Raw genomic sequence first — 20,895 nt, 5'->3', positions numbered from 1 at the left:
AACGCGGGAGGGAGCACCAGCTGGCAGCTGCACGGCTGACCGCGACTTGATCATCAACCGTTTCTGTTTTGTATCTCGACATTACAAGCTCGCTTGCCCCCCGACTCCCACAACCGCCCATGCCTTTATCCTGAGCCCCAATTCTTGGAGTTTCAATTCCTTTTGTCACCCATGCCACGCCGGAGCTGGGCATGGAGAAGTTTCTGCGGGAATGGAGGCAGGACGCCTTGAACAAGGCCCAGTACGAGTCGGCCATCTTCATCGGCGACAAGCTGCTGGCTCTGACGAGTAGGCATCTTCAGGCATTGGAGGTATCTGAGTCCAGTACATGCTGACCTCCTCAGATGACGACACCGATGCTTTCTGGCTGGCCCAGGTACACTTTGCTACAGGCAACTACACCCGCGCCCACGCGTTCCTCGCGAAACAAGACCTCATCAACCGCAGCCCGCAATGTCGCTACCTCGCTGGCCACTGCCTTATCAAGCAGTCCCAGTTTGAGGAGGCCCTCTCTGTCCTCGGCGAACGCAATCCCACGCACCTCATCTCCGCCGGCGGCCCGAGCAACAAGCGCAAGACCCAGCCGCGCGCCCGCGGCGCGAAGCGCATCGTCGACGTCGAGCAGGATGCCGCCGCCAGCGAAGAGGCCGCCAACCGCCGGTTTGAGGCTGCCATGTGCTTCCTGCGTGGTATTTGCTACGCCAAGCAGAACGCCTTTGACCGCGCCAAGGAGTGCTACAAGGACGCGGTGCGCATCGACGTCCAGTGCTTCGAGGCCTTCCAACAGCTCATGAAGAACTCGTTGCTGTCGCCCGATGAGGAGTGGCAGTTCCTCGAGAGCCTCGACTTTGATTCGGCGCATGTGTCCGGCGATGTGGCCGCATCCCAGGAGGCTGCCGACTTCACCCGGATGCTGTACACGACGCGGCTGTCCAAGTACCGCAACCCCGAGGCTTTCGAGAGCGCCTACGACTCCCTGTCCACGCACTACCGCCTCTCGAACAACCCCGACCTGCAGCTCGCCCGGGCCGATCTGCTCTACACCCAGTGCCGCTACCGCGACGCGCTGACCATCACCAACGAGATCCTCGAGCACGACAAGTACAACTTCAGCATCTACCCCGTGCACCTGGCGTGCCTCTACGAGCTCAAGATGAAGAACATGCTGTTCCTCATCGCGCACGACCTGGCGGACAGCCACCCCGAGGAGCCGTGCACGTGGCTCGCGGTGGGGATCTACTACTTTGCGATTGACAAGATACCGGAGGCGCGGCGCTACTTTAGCAAAGCGAGCATGATGGACGCGCACTTTGGGCCGGCGTGGATCGGCTTCGCGCACACGTTTGCGGCCGAGGGCGAGCACGACCAGGCCATCTCGGCGTACTCGACGGCGGCGCGGCTGTTCATGGGGACGCACCTGCCGCAGGTGTTCCTGGGGATGCAGAACCACGCGCTCAATAACATGACGGTGGCGGAGGAGTTCCTCAAGACGGCGCACGGGCTGTGCAAGACGGACCCGCTGCTGCTCAACGAGATGGGGGTGGTCAAGTACCACCAGGACAAGCCCAAGGAGGCGATCCAGTGCTTCACGCAAGCGCTGCGGATGGCGGACGAGATTGACAGCGAGCCGTCGGCGTGGCTGGCGGCGCGGACGAACCTGGGCCACGCGTACCGGAGGCTGCGGCACTTCAACCGGGCGCTGGCCGAGTTCGACGAGGTGCTGCGGCTGGGGGGCAAGGACGCGGCCGTGTTCTGCGCCAAGGGCCTGATTCTTATGGAGCTGGAGCGGCCGGAGGAGGCGGTGGTGGTGCTGCACGAGGCGCTGGCCATCAACGCGCAGGACAGCATCGCTACGGACCTGCTTAGCCAGGCGCTGGAGGAGACGGCGAGGGTGGACGCCGTGGTGGAGGAGGAGGCCGAGGACCTGGCCGAGTTTGAGCAGCAGCTGCAGGTGCGCAAGGCGGACGCGGCGCGGAGGGTGAACAGGGGCGAGAACAACATGATGATGATGATGGACAAGGGCAAGGAGAGGGTGGGGGTGGGGAGGAGAACGAGGGTGTCTCTGCTGGAGGAGGAGGGGAGCATGATGGACATGACTGACGAGGAGTAACAGGGCAAAGCAAAGCAAACGAGTTGGATGGGCATTCATTGGTTATATCTGGCATGGGACTAGGGGGCATGGCTAGGCGAATGGCGTTGTACGTATGGCCCCTCTGATATTGAAAAGAAGTATACACTCTGTTCTACAGCCTGGCCTGGGGCTCGGTCAACTTCTCCACGTGCTGGAAGCGGTAGAAGAAGTCGAGGCTCTGGGGGTTCAGCAGGGTACCGCTGGCCTTGACTTCGCGGCCCGAGATGATGTGCTTGACGGGCAGCTCGACCTTTTTGCCATTGACAGTCACCTGTTTCTCGTCAGACGATCATTCCAACCCCCATGCTGACAGACAAAAATAGGAGAAAGACTCACCGGGATCTCGGGCACCTCGAAGATAAACTTGGGGACATGGCGCTTGGTCAGATCCGTGGCAATGACAGCCCTCATGCGCGCCACCAGGTCGGCACTTAGTTGGACATTAGGCTTCATTAGTAGGAATAGCACGACGCGCTCGTCCATGTCCTGCGGGCGGCGCTGGCCGACGCAGATGCTCTCGGCGACAAGGGAACCAAAGTGGCGCTCGACGACAGCGTAGATGTCGGCGCTGCCGAAGCGCACACCGCTGGGGTTGAGGACGCCGTCGGAGCGGCCCAACAGGGCGATGCCGCCCGTCTTGGGGTGGATGGCGCAGAAGTCGCCCTGGGCCCAGGCGTCGGTGAAGCGCGAGAAGTAGGCGGCCGTGTACTTGGGCCCGGGGGTCGAGGGGCCGTCGTTCCACAGGAAGACGGGCATGTTGGGGAACGCGGCGGGCGAGACGAGGTCACCGGCGGTGCCTGGGGGGAGAGGAGAGGCCCTGCTGCCCTCGGGGAGATCGTGGTCGTAGACGGCCATGGGCGTTCCCAGGCATGGGCCCTGGCATCCGCCGACGTAGACGGGCGTCAGGGGGTTGTCGATGGCAAAGCAGGCGGCCTGGATAAGCCTCTGTGTCAGCAAGTCTGTTGTCACCATACCGGGAGCGTTTGGGGTGGGTGGGTTACAATGTCAGTCCCCCCTGAGATGTTGCACAGGTGCGTGGTCGCAGGGAACGCCACATCGTAGAACCACTCAAACAGCTGATCAGACAGCACCATGCCTGTGCTCGTCACGGCCCTCAGCCTGCTCAGGTCGAACTCGTTGCGCGGCTCCACGCCGTTCTTCTTCAACTCACCCATCCACCGCGGACTCACCCCCATCACGGTCACGCCCTGCTCTGCAGCAATACGCACCAGCACTCGCACGTCGCCCATGAACGGCGATCCGTCGTAGAAGACGGTCCGCCCGCCATACATCAGCGATCCCACGCTCGACATATACATGATCCACCCCGTCGTCGTGTACTGCAACAACACGTCATCCGGCGTTGCCTCGTGGTGCAGCACCGTCTCCTTGCCCATGCTGATCATCAGCGTCCCCGTCCCGTGCACAATGGCTTTGGGCGTCCCCGTCGTGCCCGACGAGTAGTAGATGATACACGGGTCTTGGAACCCGATGCGCACGATGGGAGGCGGTGGGGCAGAGGCGGATGCCCTGACAAAGTCCTCGAACCGCTCCGTCCGGGGAATCTTGGACGTGTCGAGGGGCTTGTCGAAGCGTTGGATGGCCACGATACCCTGGAAGAGGCTGCACTCCTTCATGCCCTCAACCATGGCCGCCATCTTGCCCCGTAGGTCTAGCACCTTGCCATTGTACTTGGCCCCGTCATCAAAGAAGACAAACTGTCATGATGTCAGCTGAGCAGATCTAACCCCCGCGTAGGAGTCGGAGACTAGGGAGACACACCTTCGGATTGATCTGCACCGTCCGCTGCAGCAGCCCTCCCACGCCCATATCAGTCGAGCTGCTGCTGAAGATGCCCCCAAGCCACATGGTCGCCAGCATCACCACCAGCGTCTGCACCGAGTGCGCCCCGACGACCACAACGCGGTCTCCCACGCCCACGCCCCTCGCCGCCAGCGCCCCAGCCAGCTCCCCGACTCTCCTCCTCAGCTCCCCAAACGTCACGTCCCTCACCTCCGTGTTGCCCTCGCGGATCTCCGTGACGGCCACCTTGCCGTCCTCCTTGGTCTCCGTCGCCCGCTCGCCGTCGCGCCCCCGCACCCACAGCAGGTTCTCGGCCATGTTGACGCGCACGCCCTCGAACCACCGCGGCACCCGCGAGATGGGCACCGACTCGTCCACGACGCATGTGTACGAGCCCTCGCGGAGCCAGTTCTGCGTCTCCCACAGGTACCCGTAGAACTGGCTGCGGTTCCGGCACGACCACGTGTACAGGTCCTGGAAGTTCTGGTGGCGCCGGCCATGCGCGCGTGAGCCAAGCTGTCCGCCATGCGTGTATGTGAAAGACTTACCGTGAGATGGAGCCCGAACTCGCGGTTGCAGTCCTGCATAAACTTCCACATGGCCGTGCTCTTGGGATCGGGATGCTCCCAGAGCTTACGGGGCATTGTCACTGCGTCCATCTTGGCGGATTGATTGCGCTGGAAGGTGAGGAGGAGTAGCAATCTTGGATGATCTAAGCTTTACAAGGCGGTTTGAGGAACCAAGGCCGATAATCGGACAATGAATGGGACAATCAGTCGGCAGGGGGTTGCGGTAAGTTGACGAGTGCTTTCTTCTCCCTACGAATACATGTAGGTAACATCTGGCCGATCGGTCTCAAGCTGCTTGACCTCGGCCAAACAGTGATTGGTAATAAACACCCCGCGTCGCATCGGATGGAGCCGCCCATATGCATCCATATGCAGACCGGCAGACTTGCCGAGTTGTGGAGGAGTAGCAAGGGGAACCCTGCAGCAGCTACGGATACTACTCCTAGTATTTACGGGTGGGCTCCGAACCTCCATGCTGAGATTTGTGTGACCATCATGAAGATCGTCATGATTCTCTGTGTATAGGAATATCAAACATTATTCAGAAACCAAAACATCATCGTCCCGGCTGTCCCAGCCTGGCCAGCCACCCAAAACCTGGTTTTCCTGTGGTTACATGTACTCAGACAGACACACCCTCGCCTCTCTAAACGCCGTGCTCAAAAAGAGTTGCAATCAATGACCTTCTCCCTCTCGCCTCATTATAGGTATGGCATCCACAACGCATCGCACTGCGCCAAGTTCATCGGATTGACCGCCTTGGCAATGGCGTCAATCACCGTCTGGTTCGCTGGCAGATTCCCAGACGGGTTGTGCGCTAGGCTGGCCGCACGCTTGACAATCGAGTCCGTGTTCACTTGGACAGAGTCCCGGAGCTGGCTGTCGCTGATGCCGTTGCGGTGGCTGCTGGTGAACCAGTATATCATCTCGTCCCGCACAAACAGCGTCAGTGCGTGCTCCAGCTCGTGCTCCGGCTCCGTTAGGCACCGTGCGATCACCATCACCGAGCATGCAAAGATGCCCTCCGTGGCCAGCGGGCCCATCAGCGTTTGTAGGTTGGGCGTCAGGCGGAATGGGACCGGCTCCGGGTTGTGGAAGAATGGCTTGTTGTTGCTCATGTACGACATGAGCTCCGAGCCCCAGATGTTACCCGACCCCCGCGCAATGTTGATCTTCTGCGGATAGCGGTTGTGCATGTACAGGATGTACGTCATGAAGGTCAGCGCCGACAGCTGGTATGAGAACTGGCGCCGGAAGAGCCAGAAGTCGGCATACTGCGGGAACACCTGCTGGAAGTAGTCGAGCGCCACCGTGTGAGGCACCCACTTCTCCTGGATCGCATTGAAGATTTCCAGACGCGCCGTTGCCGTCTGTTCCGGCTTGTTCTGTGACCGGTCAGCCCTGGAAACCTCTGCCACCACCGGGACAAGACCACTCACCATCGCCTTAGCCTCCTGCACACCGCGCATCTTATCCATGGTGAACAGCACTGGCTCATCCTTGGACATACCCATCCGCCGACAATGATCTTCATACACACCCTGCAGAGTGATGTACGAGGTATCCTCCTGCACGATTCTTATGTGCGGTGCCAGAGGAACCATCAGTGGCAGCGTGAACTGTAGATCGCGGCGGCGACTCTCCTTCTTACGACTCAATGTCTGATTGAGGTGTCGGAAGAGCTGGAGGATGCGCTCCTCCCGCCTGCAGTGCCTGGCCGCTGGGTGCTGGACCGCCCATGGGTGGACACTGCCGTCATGTCCGCGCATCTTGAGTCTCCTATACGATGCGCTTATCGTCCGCACAAGATCGACATTCGGCAGGAAGCGCTCGATGCGGATAAAGTCCTGGTTCTTATCCTTGTGCTGGAGATACTGGCCAGGGACCTCGACCTCGTCAAACTTCTGGTACCGGAACTCGCTGAGGTGCGGCGAAAATGTCTCCAGAGATACGCGAGTGTTCCTGCGATCCAGCTTCTCCTCGAACTTGTCGCGCCAGCGCCGGAGCTTGTGGATATACTCGTACATAGTTGGTTTGACATCCACAAAGTCGGCCTCGAACGATTTCTTGATATGAGCCGGCAAGATTGTCTCGGCAAAGCGTGTGATGTTGGTCTCAGTGGCCGAAGGGAGCTTGACGCTCTTGGCAAACGAGGCCGGCGTGCGACTGACGTACGCGAGGGCGTCATTGAGGAGAGCCACGATGAGTCGATAGGCATCTTCGTCCGGCGGGCACTTGAAGTGCTTCTGGATCTGGTCGACCATGGTCTCCATAGACAAGGCCAAAAGAGGGAATGCCGTCTTGAGAACGGACATGATCTCTTCGGCGAGCTCCCAAGGCATCTTCTTCTCAGACGGTTGCACATTAGCAGCAGGTGCAGCCGCGGAGTTGGCAACGGGGGCCGGGGAGATGGCGGGAGCCGGAACCGGCGTGACGGTCTTGGCTTCCGCGTTGTTGCCCTCCGCCTTCACCTGGCTCTCCGATTTGACCAGAGCCGTGTCGTTGCTGGCCGCAGTGCCAGGTCGGGACGGCGTCCTCTCTATCCTGGGCGGCTCCTGCTTGGCCTGGGCCGGGGAAGCGCTCGGTTTGTTGTTGGCTCCGGCAGACTGAGCTCGCAGCCTGGCCTTCTCCTTGGCTTCTTGGCTCTTCTTGATGACCAACATGTCCTCCCGGTTTGTTCTCAGCTGGAAGTACAGTGCCTGGGGGTACGATTTGGCAATCTTGACTAGGATCTGGTACACCCGCGGTGCTTCCTTGTGACCTAAGCCTGTGAGAAGCTGCGGTATGAACGTGATCCAGTACCAAACCGGTGTCTCCCCCTTGAAGTCGTCGAAGCCCATCGCAATGCTCCCCTTTGCATCGTCAAGGCTGAGAAGCCAGAGAATACGGGCAAGCAGCTTTCGAGACTTGGCGTTCTTGTAGCTTCCCGCAGCCTGGAGGTAAGACGTAAGTGCCTGCCTGGCAGAGTTCAGGTCGGACGTGTCCTGGTTGAACTTTCGCTCGTTGAAGTAACCCCACTCGGCCCAAGCCTTGGCTGCTCCAATGTCAAAGTACAGCGCAGTGCCGTATGCGCTGTCAGCATCTTCCTTCTGGTTCAGCTTTTCCAAGAACATTCCCTTGAGGGTGTAGAACTCTGCTTTCTGCTGCGGACTGAAGTAATTCAGGTTTGTGTTGTTGATCACATCCAACCCGCTCGACAGCTCGTCGGGGTTTTCATAATGACACTTGGCTTGCTCACGAAGCTTCAGGAAGGCCTCTTGGATCTCAATGTTAGGGAGCGTATAAATTCGGCTCAACTGGCTTATGCACACCTCTGGGAGGTTGTGCTTCCGGGCGACATGAGCGAACCTGTTGATGATCCATGCCGTCTCATGGTACCCGCGGTAAGCAAACGAAGAAGCACCACCCCCTGCGCTTTGCTGCCCCGGAGGTAGCAGCTGGAGGTAGGTCTGATTGATCAGGCTGAAGATGTGCTGTCTCCAAGTGACTAGATCCTGCCAAGCAGTGATGTCGTCCCAAACATTGGGCAATCGATCTCGCCAAGCTCCTAACAATATCTTGAGCTCGCCGGATTTGACGTCCAAGTTAGCTGCTGTCGTGTTGGCTAGACTCTGACATATTATGCTGGCGTCGTGCAACTCGACAAGCTGCTGGAAGTTCTGTAGAAGAGCAATATGACCGTTTGTGAGGCGCTCCGGGTATTGATGCCACTTTCTAATCGACAGCTGGATTGCCTCGTCACAGACACGCACAAAGTCTACGCTTGACTCTTGTTGGTTGTGGTACTTAAGGAGCGCCATGAAAGCCTGGAAAAAGATGCGCCGGGGCGTCGGTGCATCCATGACTCCCTTGATGATGCCGTCGATGGCCTCTTTATGTTGTTCATCCTGCCACATCTCTGGATTGCGCCAGGCGCACTCGAGGAGCAGGTCCTGGAAGTTCTCGTGTTTGGCGAAGTCTTGGAGAATCTCCCATTGCTGCAACTTTTGCGCGCACAGAACCCAGTGGTCCTCCCAAAGCATGTACTCGGCCGGGCCGAGTGGAATAACGCCTGTTCGAGCCTTGATCTGGGCGCTTTCGTATAGCTTCTGCGCCTTGTCCCACATGCCGTTCTGTTCGTAGGACAAGGCTGCGTTGGTTTCGACGAACTCGCAGCGTCGCCGCCACGTGCCGTAGAACATGTCGTCCTCGTGCAGTAGTCCGTACAGCCCAACTAGTGCATCAAGCGTGCTCTCCTGAACCTTGGCCGAATCGACAACAGGTTTAATGACTGCCTTTTCGAGCTGGACCATTGACGTGTACCAGGTGTCGTATGTCTTCCCCGTGAACTGCAGCACATGTGGGGGAAGTTTGCAAGAGGGAAATGACCTCGTGGCACCCTCAACCAGTGACTGCACGACGTTGGGGCGCTTGTCCATTTGACGACTGTGGAAGTCCTTCGTAAGTAAAGCCACTAGTCCGCGCTCCAAATCTATCCGTTCATCTCGGGCAGTCGAGGACCAAAACATGGGGAAAAGCGTCACCCAGAGCTGATGGCCCAACTGGTTGTCAATATGCTGGAGCTGCACCAATGGCTCAATGACATCTCTGACTTTCACGTCGCCAATCTCCGCCATGAATCGTCTGTGCTTGGCCATGAAGGCTTCAAACCTGTCATCTGACATCTGATTGGGCTCTCGGACCTCCTTATCCTTGGGAAAGACGGCCGCTAACTGGGACGCGGATATCATTTTGAAGTCTTCTGAATTCAGTTGGATGTTGGTGTTCATTTCAACACCACCCAGGAGGAGCTGAGATGCCTGGGCCAGCCAGTAGGACTCTGATAGTGTATCCCAGTTCTGAGATGTGAGAACATAGGAAAGACGCGCGCTAGCCGTCTTGGAGAGACTCTTATCGAAGATGGCCATGAAGCGATTGCGCATGTTGACATCCGTAGCCCTGGTGCCAATGAGAAAGGCATGCTCCATCCGCACCGTCAGTTCCGTCCGAGTGATCTTCGGGTCTTCGTAGATGCGTATGACAAGCTCTAAGAACTTGGTGAGCATCGTGGGGTCCTGTCGGTTCTCGAAGGAAAGCATCTTGTGGAGGACGGCTGTCTTTTCCTTCAGAGTCGGCCACGTGCCCTCGGATCGGAATACCCAGCCTTCGACCATGTTGAGAATCTCCTCGCACAGCGGAATGTGCATTGATTTCTCCACGAGAGTCGCAAGCACACTGAGGAACGGGCGCCTGTTGTCTCCGAGCCATTCCATGCGCAATGCAACAACCTGAATCTCTTTGATCATGATCCTGGTCTGAATTTCCAAATCGTACGGTGACATTTCCACGGGCGATGCGTTTGGGTCCTGGTTCTGGACTTTGACCCCCTGAGCCTGTCCAGCAACCGCATTGTAATGCTGGACGTGTTCCTTGGCATGCTTGCTTTGCAGCGCTTTCATTAGCGATGGAATATGCTGGTCGATAATCTGTGGCTTGCGATGACCGAGGGACCAGAGTATGTTGACACCCGAGACGTATAAGCCACCGTTCATGGCTTCGGTAGCCAGTTGTGACAGGTAAGCTATAAATTCTGACGTTTGAGCCTCTGGCTCGGCTTCGCCCTCGGCATCTTCCATGGGCGTGTCATCTGGGACCGAGTCTAGCACCCGCTTCACGATTGATCTCAAGTCCCGCCCATAATCGTACTTCTTATCGGCAAAATGCAGACAGTCCTGAATTTCTGGGTTTTCGCACTTCAAACTCTTTTCCAAAACCTTCTGTATGGCAGGCATGTTGCCTCGGATCCATTCGTCCGACTTGGAGTTGAGGAGAATGCGCACAACCTGAAGGGTATTGATGATGTTGGTGAGGAACTTCTCGTCTTGCTTCTCTTTGTCGGCGGGGTCAGAGTTAAGGATTGCCTGCGTCTCATCGCTTGCCAGGATGACATCGGTGACATTGGGAAACAAGTCGAGATCAAGATCGCCCCAATACTGCGGCTGTACTAGGTTGTAGAACAGCGTCATGGCCTTCTTGCAAAGCTCTGTGCTCAGTGATGTCTGAGGAAGCGCAGGATTATGCTCAGGTCGGGGCTTCGCAGACGGAAGCTGATATCTTTCGTTAAGTCTGGCAATGAATTCGACGAGATACTTGAGCATCTTGTGACGCAAAATTACAGCAATTTGCTGATCAGGCTTTCCCGCCAGCGCGGTTTGCGTGGGAGCCGCAGGCGACGAGGTTGCTACCTCACCGTCAAGCCTCCTTTTCTTGGCATTTGGAGACTCCGACAGTGCTCGCACGGCTGTCGGCGAGGCATTCTCAGGCTTCCCTTCAACTCGCCACTGCTCCCAGGTCCAGATGAGCCACATCATGCTGAGTGCAAGCTTCTTGCTCTCGTGAGATGGGTTAGGTAGCATGGCAATCTTCCGGAGCGAAGTGATGATCAGGACCATGTACTTGTCGCGCGCCTCATAGAACAGAAGAGGATGCTTGACAAGGAAATGGAAGATGTTCGTCATTTGCTGTGCGTTCTGACCCTCGTCCGCTAGGACTCGGCGGGGAGCCATGGCCCATGCCGGGATCCGTTCATTAGGACCAGAACCGCACCTCTTGGGGAGGACTGGGGCGATCAACTCTAACGCCTGTGTCACCAAAGCCCGCGCCTCGTTCTGGTTTGTCTTCAGGAGCGACATGTATACCTGCGAGACGATCTTGGGCGGCGTTTCGTAGTGCACAATGAAGTAGCCGATGACCACGTAAGCAGCGTGCTTGTTGATGATATCATCTAGGCGAATAAAGGTCCAACCAAACTTGATAATGTCTTTCCGAGCTTCTTGCAGTGTGGTGTAGTAGTACTTGACGAGCATGGCGGACAGCTGCAGCACTTCGAACCGAGTATGATCGATACCGGGCTGAGCTTGGTCATCAGGGGTCATCTCCGGATGAACTTTCCAGATTTTGGTGCTGACGGCCTCAATCACGGATCGATCCATGAGTCTTTGAGACTTGTTTTGGTCCGGATGCTTCCAATGCCTCATAACATCCATGGCAACAATGGGGTTCACGATGTAGTGAAGCAAGAAATACTTGGTCTTGTTGGACGCGGTCTTCCCCGAGTAGACGTCCAGGCATCGGAGAATTGTTGTTTTCCAGAAATCGATGGAATCACTGGAAATAATCTTCTCATAGATGAAGGAGAAGAGCCGCTGCGTAGACCGGAGCTCTTCAGATGTCACCATCTCAACAAGGTTAAATAGCGCGTCCAAGTCCTTTGGGCTTCGCTCCAACGACTGCACAAGAATAGACATGAGCTGCTCTGATGCTTGATACGCGGGGAGACGTAGATTGGCCGGGAGTTTGTAGCTCCGCTGATGTTGCTCAATATCTTTGCCAGTTGCCTTTAGCCAAGAGATGACTTCCTTCCTGTCCATCCAGCTGCTGGTATTGGACCAGTGACCGAGGGAGTCTAGGATGTGAATGGTGTTGACCACAGCGACAAACTTGGCCTCAGTATTCTGCTCCATGACTTCCTTGCACTTTTTGATCAGGCCATCAATGTCTCCTGCTGCCGCTTCACGAAGTGGAGAGCTATCAGGGTGGGCGAGGACTTGACCGAGCAAGCGGCCGTACTTGAGATCGTCCAGCTTTCCGAGCAAATAACCCCAAATCTCCTTGGGATATCGATTCATATATCGATATATGGGGAGACGGAACGGACTATGGTGCGTCCTCCTCAGCCTCTCCTCGAGCCCCAGGAAACGATCAATGAGGCGATCCTTGAAACCCTCGGCGAGCGGTGGTAGCAAATGGAAGATATTGAGTATCGCCGTGATGACCTTCATCTGGGGTTGCTGCTCAAAGTAGGTAAAGGAAATTGGTTGCCATTGATTGGGTTCGACAACGGACTCGATCTGATCCAAAAGCCTCGCACCAATCTCCACCTTGAAGTAGCTCGTAAGGAGTTTCAGAAGCCTCGCTAGGTTATCAAGCCCGTTGACGGTCAGTCTCTTTGGCTCGGAGAGGTTCTGCAGAACAGGCCTCAGGCCTCCCTGCAATAGGTCCTTTGGTAGCCTCCTGTCGACCGTTAGAGCGGCCTTGAGGGCGTCATTCGCGGCAGCGATGGTTGGCTTGGATTCGGAGTACAGGCATTTGAAGAAGACGGCCAGTATTTTCCCCTTAGTTGGCGAATTGGTGAATTCTTCAAAGCCCATAGCAGTACTCAGAAGGCGGATGCAGGACACTCTGAGATTCACGATGTGCTCGTGGGTCCGGAATTCGGCCGGCTTGTTAGCCAGGGATTCATCGTTTGCGTCCGCCAGAGCCAAGGACTCCATCAACAACCGGTTGAGGTTGTCATCAAAGGGAATCCAGTCGCTCTTGAGTCCCATGTGGTATGTCATAGCACTGATGTACCCAATCTGTGTCGCAAAAGGAAGAGCTCGCAACGGTTTGGCATAGATGGGCTGCAGGAACCTGTCCTTGTAGGGCTCGAGAAGTTCCCAAACCTCGCACCCTGCGGCCTTCGCAATGAGCTCGAGAGAGCTCTTCGCCGTTTCGCGGACATGCTTATTCATGTGGCATAGCTCGTTGTTGAACTGCATGCAAATCTGGGCGAGGCGGGGGTGCTTCTGTGGCGCTTGGCCTTGCTGTTGCGGAATAGGAAGCGCATCCTCCTTCTTGATGTTTTTGGTGATGCGCGTCAAAAGGACCTCTAGACTTATCTGAGCTAGACGCCTAGTCTTCTCGGGAAGGTCTTGCGGCATGTCCTTGATCACATACATGAGAGCCCTGATGAATTCAGTTTGCTTCGACGCTACCCAAGCATCACCAAGGTCGAGCTCGGTGAGTAAGAAGTGAATGCCAAGGCTGCCCCCCGTTTTCGTGTACCATTCTTCTTCGTAACAGCTGTGGCAAAAGATACTGCTCAGGTGGCTGAAGAAGGGAAGTCGTCCAACATTGGATTCCGAGCCCAAAATGATGGCAGCAGAGTCATACATCTCTCGGATGACCCTCTTTGCCGCATCGCGAACGTCGGGATGATCTGACGCAAGTGACTCCACAATTGCATCAGACAGGGACCTCGTTTCGATGCAGAGAGGTCCCTCGCCCGCCTTAGGGTCAAATGGGCTAAAGTTGCGCTTCAGGTCCACCAGCGATCGGCCAACCTCGATAACCGCGACGTGGCGGCAAGTGCTGAGGAGAAAGGCGTCCGATTCTTCTTTGAACTCCGGTATTGACTCTGTGAAGAGCACAGCCTTCAATAATCTCTTCACAACATCGTCCTGGTCATCCTTCTTGGGAATAGACTTTTCCCGCTCGGAGACTTCAAAGGGCACAAAGTTGATGTCTGTTTTGCGTGCCAAAAGATCTTGAGCCTGGAGGCGCACTATTCGGGGCAGGTCTTCCGGAAGCTGATCGAAACCTATGCGAAGCTTTATTTGTGCTTTGATGAAGTGGAGGGCTTGCTTCTTGTAATAGGGATCGTACTGTCGCAGCTGGGTGGCTTTGCCGGCCCTGGGAACCTCCATCACCTTTTGAATGGCAGATTCAATACCGAGTTCCGCGGGAAATGCCCGGTCTTTCTTCGACCCAATGAGCCGGACGTCAAAACTAGAAGGATCATCGGCAAAATCTCGATATGTCAGAGGGACTGCGCTTGTCATGAACTTGCGGTTCCTTCCCCCAAGTTTTCCGAGTATGCGCATGGTGGTGTGAGCATGAAAATGGCTGTACGGATGCGGCCGCAGGTGGTCGAAGAGTGCGGTCATCAGCTCATCAATGACTGGCGCCATGATAGGGTCGAGATAGTCAGCAGTGAGGTTATCTACGCAGAGCTCCAAGGTCCTCAACCCCTGCCCAACAAGGTCAGTTCCGGCTCGCAATGCGACGACGAGCGGGCGCATCAAGAAGCTCAGATGTGGCAGAAGATGGCTCAAGCGTGCTGGGACGGTGAGACACAGCTCAACATATAAATCTCGTTCTGATGGTTTGCGAGCCGCCATGAGAAGATTGTTAAGCACGTCCAGGAGTGTCTCCAGCAGCGGGAGAATTTGTTTATAGAGTTGCTCAAACTTCCCCCCACCGATGCTTCTAAAGAGCGACCTGAGGAGAAGGAAGTAATTCATGGGCTCTTCTGCCTTCGTAGAGAGACGGATGGACTCCGTGACTATCTCCACCACATGAGGTAGTAACACCTGCTCATTCTGCCCGGCAAACAGGGTCACCGCCATAAATGCAAGCTTGAATAACCGGAGCAAAATAGAGGATTTCTTCACGTCTGCGGAGCCCACTTGATCAATGCGCTCCATCAAGAAATGGAGAAGCATACCGCAAAAGCTGGGCGAGGTAGCTTCGCTTGCAAGGAAAAACTGAGGGATATGTAGCAGGGCGGTATGCTCGAAGATCATGTCGTAGAGATGGGGTATCTCCTGCTGGAAGACCTCGTGAAACGTCGCAGGGTCTATGCAGTGAAAGACAGTCGCAAATGTCTCCAGGAGATCTTTCTCTTCCTTGCTGCTCGAGACCATGTAGAAATTCGCCATGTACTCGACGGGAGAAGCGTACTGTGACTCGGACGTTGGTTTCTCAATCTCATAGTACCGGAACACATATGCACCCTCGCGGAACAACTTGACAATGACATTGACCTCCTCTGCGGTGAACCCGTACGAAACGTCTTGCCAATGTGCCGGAGCTGTGGCTGGGTCAATAGCCCCGCCAACGTTGCAGGTCCGCAGTTGGTAGAAAGTGTTCTTCAGGCCGTTCATAAGGATCCTGAAAAGAAACTTGTTGTCTGAGACGGGATCGGAGGGTTTGTCTCGAGCAATCGATGTCCGGATGGGCATGGCGTTGAAAATATCCGTCTCGTCCCAGTCAAGGACCTTCTCCTTGTCAGCAAGGTATGTGTCGGAGGCCCCTGGTGACGTCTGTTGATGGTACGCCTTGGACAGCTTCACGGCGTTGGGATATTGCCGATTCATCGCGGCAAACTTGTCTCCAATAGCGTTCAAGATCATGAGCAAGTAATGCCGAGCGTCGACTTTGTTGGGCATTTTTGCAATGCACTCAGCCATATTTAGCAAGAGCTTTGCGCTCATGGTTTGGAAACTAGTCCCGGGGTAGTTGTCCTGTAGGTTTTTTGTGTAGACTTCGACAGTCTTCCGGATCTGCTCCGGTTTCAGTGAATCTCGAACGTGGTGAATCAGGTCAGCAAGCATGCTGTAAGCCAGAGGTCTCATCGTCTCGTAAACGGTCAGTCCATCGCCCGTCAAGGTCCGTTCGTCGAGAAGCTCGTCAATCTTGTCGAGGAAGATTGTTCGGATATTATAGTTGATGATGTGGCGGATAGCCACCAATAGCTCTTTCCGCGTCCCTGACTTCTCCCGCGGGCAATCTTTTAGAAGTCGAACCACAATGTCTGGGAGAGCGCCAAGGAAGTCTTGCAGTTGACCGTGGAACTGCCTAAGAAGGTATGCCAGGAAGCTCATCGTCTTGACCTGAGCCGTGATCATCTCCCCGAAGGCGGCCCTGTTCTTGATACCCGCTGCAACGCCTGTGTGGATCTGGCCTCTTTTGGCCGCATCAGCGTGAGCCTGTTGTTGGGCGGCGGCCTGGACCGAAAGCACATTCTTGATTAGGGGAATGAAAGCTTTGACGTTTTGTGCGACCGTATTCCTGTAAATCTGGAATATCGAAACGACGATGATGGGACACTCGGACATGACTTTGAACGATCGCATTCCTTTGAGCAGTGGCCGGTTCTGCTGCTGAGGGTCGGCCCCGAGCTCGGTCACGGTCGTCACAGGTGAGCCGGGTCGCGGAGATTGGAAATTGGTTTGCGAGCTTCCTGGTGTCGACGGTGCTCCGGTCTGTGGGTTGATGCTCCCCGTAGGATTGTCCAGCTGTTCCCTCACAATGCTCTCCATATTCTCGAACAGCTCCTGGATCAATGACAAGAACTCCTGAACATGGCTCTGGAGCACCTTGTGCTGATGGCGCATGATGTCCGATATTATCTTGACACTGAGCGCGCCATTGTCCTCATTGTCATGCCGGACAATGTTCATGAGAAGATGGACCGTCTCAGGGGCATAAGGTTCGAAGGGCTCGGTCGGCGAGGGAGTCGTAGGTAGACGATGGAGCACTTCCAGAATGCAGTGGCGCAATTTCTGATCGGTTAGCAAATAAGCATGCGCACACAACTTAATCATGTTAAAAACTAACCTGCTCGGGAGAATTGCTTTGAAAAGTGCATGGCCCATTTAGGATCCCGATGAAAATGGGCATCAGCTTGTTCAGGAAGGGCGCATAGATCGGGCCGCTGGTGTAGTGATCTAAGCTATCGCGCAGGGTCGTAGCAGCTTCTACTTTCAACCTGATTTCTGTGGCAGGGCGACAGTTAGTCCTGGTCTCGAGGATATCGCGGGACGAGCTCAACGGGGCATGGGTCGCGAGGGCGGGATGATTTGTACCTGTGTCTGCGCTGCTCAGTCGTTTTACGACATCATCAATAGTAGTACCCGACATGGCGGCATCATCGGCAACCCTAAGGGGCCTCGCACGGTTCCATTCGCTAGTAAAGCCTTTGGATGACGGCCCAAGGAGGGTAGAGGCCGCGAGGGCCTAAAAGCGATCGCCAAAGCTGCGAGCGCGATGTCGCAAAGTTGCTAGTTCAGGAAACTTAAAAAACGCAATGTTTATGAACGTTTGAGGACATGTATATGTTGATGCGTATGTACTTGCCTGTACCCGCTGGAGGAGAGTTCGTGGCAGTTGGTAGTTTGGCGGCGGCTTGGAAGGTATCGTGGGGAACGTTATGGCAGATGAGAGCCGCAGCGCGTCGAAAATCATGAAAGACGTGGAAAGCTGGGGGGATGCGGTTGACAATTCCAACGGCGCTAGGGCTTGAAGAATAATCTTCCGTACGCTGTGGTTGGCCACGCCGTCTAGAAGGGGGGTTTACCTATATTGTATCCCCATTTTTGATGGCCACAGCCAATCGGGCCCTTCCTAGTTCAGAGCAATCGATAACGATAGTCGACTGTCGGGAATACTAGCTCCAGGAACTACGGATACCAAGCTTCGTTTCCTCCAGGCTCTCCCTATCGCTGTCCTTACGAAGTTGGTGCGTTTACTTCTTGAATACAGTCCTTCTCTGGCAAACTTGCACCCTAGATCCTAAGGCTGGCTGTTGGTGGTGACGTCAGGAGCTGGTCCAGTACGATCTCTCCAGCTTCAGGTTGGTCGCCTTGCCCCTCCTTTGAGTCGCATGCGTACACCTACCTACTATTAGTACGTATCCGTAGGTACGGAGTACATATTGATAATATTTATCTACAGAGTACTTACAGGTCGCGAATTACCCTGTCGGCACCAGTAGTAGACAGCGTGGCAAAGCGCCATATTTACAAGTTTGCGACATTAAAAACAAGCACAACCAAAAACAACCAAGGCGTCATACTTGACTTCGTACTTCAGGTATCGTGTAAACCGCGGACAATCACGTGTCATATTTGTTCAACGCTCGCTCGATCCTAATAAAAGCATAGGCGCGATATCCTCCACAGTCACTATTATTCGTGTTTTTGAAAGATCCTTGATCGATTTGGCTCCAGGATTCTTCAAGATGAGTGGCGACTTCACTGCCTTCTTCTATGGTATACCCAGTCTCTGACAGCCACAAGGGTGGATGGCTAACTATCCACAACAGGCACCCTGGTATGAGAGTGCCCCCTAAGTGGATGACTGGCATGCTGAGAATTTTAGATGGCTCCGGAGGTCTTCTTCAGCGTCTGTTACGGCAACGCTAATCCTCCAGATGCCATCAAAAGCCTGCATACTCTCGCTCCCGCAGTGCTCCACGACTACTGTCGCCATCGGGTCCGGTTTGCCGACTATCCTGGGATCATTCCCGAGAATGGGCATTCTGTTCGTGGCATATTCGCGACCGGGCTGACGGAGGCCAACATGCTCAAGCTAGACTACTTCGAGGGGTCTGAGTATGAGCGTAGGAAGGTTAAGGTCAAGCTGATCAAGGAGGAAGGCGGCAAGGAAGTCGGGGGCAACGAGAGAGACGCCGTTGCGTATGTCTTCCTGTTTCCGAACCAACTGGAACGCAAAGAGTGGGACTTTGAGCACTTCCGCAAGGACAGGCTGAAGTTCTGGGCACAGGGTGGCTGGGTGGCCGAGCAAGGTATTATTCATCTCTCGAGGCGTATCGCCATCAGACAAGACCACTCACTCTCTTCTAGACCCCAACGACAAGGCCATTGTGAGTGGAGGCCAATGATTGATCCCCTATGCCCATAAGCGCCAGAGGAGATTCGTTGGTGCCACGGACCACGCAGCTTTGTAAATGTGCTATGACCACGCAAAAGCGGTGAACGGGGTGGTGAAAGACCCGACAGAATGGTACGGCGTTTGTGGAGCGGGTTTGAATGGTAGAGACATAATGTCGAGCCAGCGCATTGTCTAAAAACCACGGTGAGCTTTTATTTCCTGGCAGGGCAAACGCCGAGTGTCATGGCACCGGGTAATTTCCTATCGGACGGACCAACAGACAGTGCAAACCCAACAACAAATCCCGAAGAACCATCCGCATCTCTCCGGTCACATTGAGTATCAAGCAACGTTCTCTTTGAGATGCAATTTCTTTAGGACTCGGATAATGTTGAGAAGGAGATTCCCTAGGTCCGCCCATGGGTTTGTGTTTCGAAGCTCCGAGTGGATGTGAGGCTCGGCGCCGTCACTCTAGAACAAAGCAGTGTGGAGTAATTAAACCAACCTTATTAACAATTCGTTTCACCATTATAAAGGGCCCGTACGGATACAGCCTTAATACGTGGGGGAAGTATCTCCAATGTTACCCTGAAGGTTCTTGACAATGACGACAATCCCGTCTTCGCCAACGGCCCACGCCGGACTTGGCAAATCACCGTGAAGAGACTAGTACACGGCCAAATACTAGATTTGAGGACCAAATCCACAGTAGTATGCTAAATAGTATCAATTTCACGGCAGACCTAATCTCTACTACGTTACGTGAAGAGCCAAGGGGGTCGAAGCTTCAGAGATGAAGCTGGGCTGGGATTAACCTCGCGCACACGCCTTGGCTACAATCGAATCTAATGAGAACGAAACTTCAATCATCTTAAGGCCCTTGAGCGGTGGCGTTTTCTGGAACAGAACGAGCTGAAGTATGTCCCAAGGCTGGAGAAAGTCAGCCTAGGCGAGAGTTGTATTCGCAGGGAATACGAAATGGTATATTCAGCCACCACGGCGGACTGGCCCAGAGTGGCAACTGAGGGGGATGGCAGAGCCTAGCCACCCCGGCCCAGCGAAATTCGCCGGTGTCTTCATGCGCATGAGCGTGGCCTTTTTTTTCTTGGAAGAAGAATTGCCACTTTGTGATATCGGCGACTTGGGCATCGTCTACGGAAGTGGCGGCATCAGGGGCCACCACACCCAGATGCTCATGGAGCTACTGCCCAATGTCTCCTCGTACTCGAGCAACGACCGTATTGGAGCCCGCAGAGCGGCAGAACGCGATGAAGGTCAAACAGCGAGTGGTTTGACCATGTCAAGCGGTGAGCCCCTCGACACGTCGACAATGGGCTTCCAAGCGCCGACGTACGTCAAGTGCGCGCTACCAAACACATGAAGCTTCAAGCGCGAGGTTTGAGATGAAGCCTCGTCGCCTCCTCGCTCCTGTCATGCCCAACCCGAGACCTCCACGATGATCAGCAGCGATCACATGGAACCGACTCCGAGTTACATTCTCCTCAGCTAGCAGGAGACGTGGAAAATTTCGAGTTAACTGCCCTAAAGATCTCGTGGCTGCGGGGGTGAAACCATCCTGTGTTTCATGAAAAAGTTGGCTTCTGCCCAAAGCAAATGGACCACCACCAAAGCCACCCCACACACCGAGTGACCGAGCACTGCACGGCGATTGGCCGTGGGGCTCTATGCCCAAAAAATGGTCTAAGACCATTCAACGGTCCTGGGCAGGGTGAGTGGCTGTCAGTTGAGCTTACCCCTGCATGCCAAGACTCTGTTCAGGGGCACGGGTCCCCCAACCACGGGCCTCGCAGACCCCTGGGCGGACGACCCCATGAGATCTTCCCCAGGGCGATCATCGCACTGCGCATCACCATCCACTAAGTGGTTGGGTACCCGGGTCTCAGCACCTGGGAAAACTGTTTACATAGTACGAATTCGAGTGGCTGCGGATAACCGGACCTGAGGAGAGGGATTATCCAAAGAGACATCGAGTGACATTCCAATGTTACAGAAAAGGCGCAAGAGCGATGATACGGAAGGAGTTGAGTGATGCATGACGTCGCGCCTGGGCGTTGAATTGTCTGACCAGGATGCCCAAGCTCGCTCCTGACTCGTCTGCGTGGAATAGCCATCGCG

At 55.3% G+C, this 20,895-nt stretch overlaps 4 protein-coding genes across 4 annotated transcripts; 2 read left to right on the top strand and 2 right to left on the bottom strand.

Annotated features, from left to right (window-relative positions):
• Window positions 1-191: 191 nt before the first annotated feature.
• cut9 (anaphase promoting complex subunit CDC16) lies at window positions 192-2,110 on the top strand (the record flags this gene model as incomplete). Its single annotated transcript, XM_083198311.1, has 2 exons — window positions 192-288; window positions 345-2,110. 2 exons carry the CDS (start codon window positions 192-194, stop codon window positions 2,108-2,110), a joined length of 1,863 nt encoding a protein of 620 aa, XP_083046046.1.
• Window positions 2,111-2,243: 133 nt separating this feature from the next.
• Window positions 2,244-4,593, bottom strand: ACO1O0_008956 (uncharacterized protein; the record flags this gene model as incomplete). The annotated part of the gene is made up of 5 exons (XM_083198310.1): window positions 2,244-2,402; window positions 2,468-3,076; window positions 3,133-3,849; window positions 3,914-4,417; window positions 4,483-4,593. 5 exons carry the CDS (start codon window positions 4,591-4,593, stop codon window positions 2,244-2,246), a joined length of 2,100 nt encoding a protein of 699 aa, XP_083046045.1.
• Window positions 4,594-5,204: 611 nt separating this feature from the next.
• On the bottom strand, window positions 5,205-17,007 carry TRA1 (histone acetyltransferase TRA1; the record flags this gene model as incomplete). Its single annotated transcript, XM_083198309.1, has 3 exons — window positions 5,205-16,649; window positions 16,705-16,862; window positions 16,953-17,007. The coding sequence occupies 3 exons, from the start codon at window positions 17,005-17,007 to the stop codon at window positions 5,205-5,207; spliced, it is 11,658 nt and encodes a 3,885-aa protein (XP_083046044.1).
• A 1,099-nt stretch (window positions 17,008-18,106) lies between these two features.
• Window positions 18,107-18,769, top strand: ACO1O0_008954 (gamma-glutamylcyclotransferase family protein; the record flags this gene model as incomplete). The annotated part of the gene is made up of 4 exons (XM_083198308.1): window positions 18,107-18,137; window positions 18,191-18,198; window positions 18,247-18,673; window positions 18,732-18,769. 4 exons carry the CDS (start codon window positions 18,107-18,109, stop codon window positions 18,767-18,769), a joined length of 504 nt encoding a protein of 167 aa, XP_083046043.1.
• Window positions 18,770-20,895: the final 2,126 nt, after the last annotated feature.

This window comes from Amphichorda felina, assembly GCF_050947745.1.
Source record: "Amphichorda felina strain 45539 chromosome Unknown scaffold_9, whole genome shotgun sequence".
Lineage (NCBI taxonomy): Eukaryota > Fungi > Ascomycota > Sordariomycetes > Hypocreales > Bionectriaceae > Amphichorda > Amphichorda felina.
The sequence above is the reverse complement of the archived record's forward strand: the minus strand, read 5'-3'. Positions and strand labels throughout refer to the sequence as shown.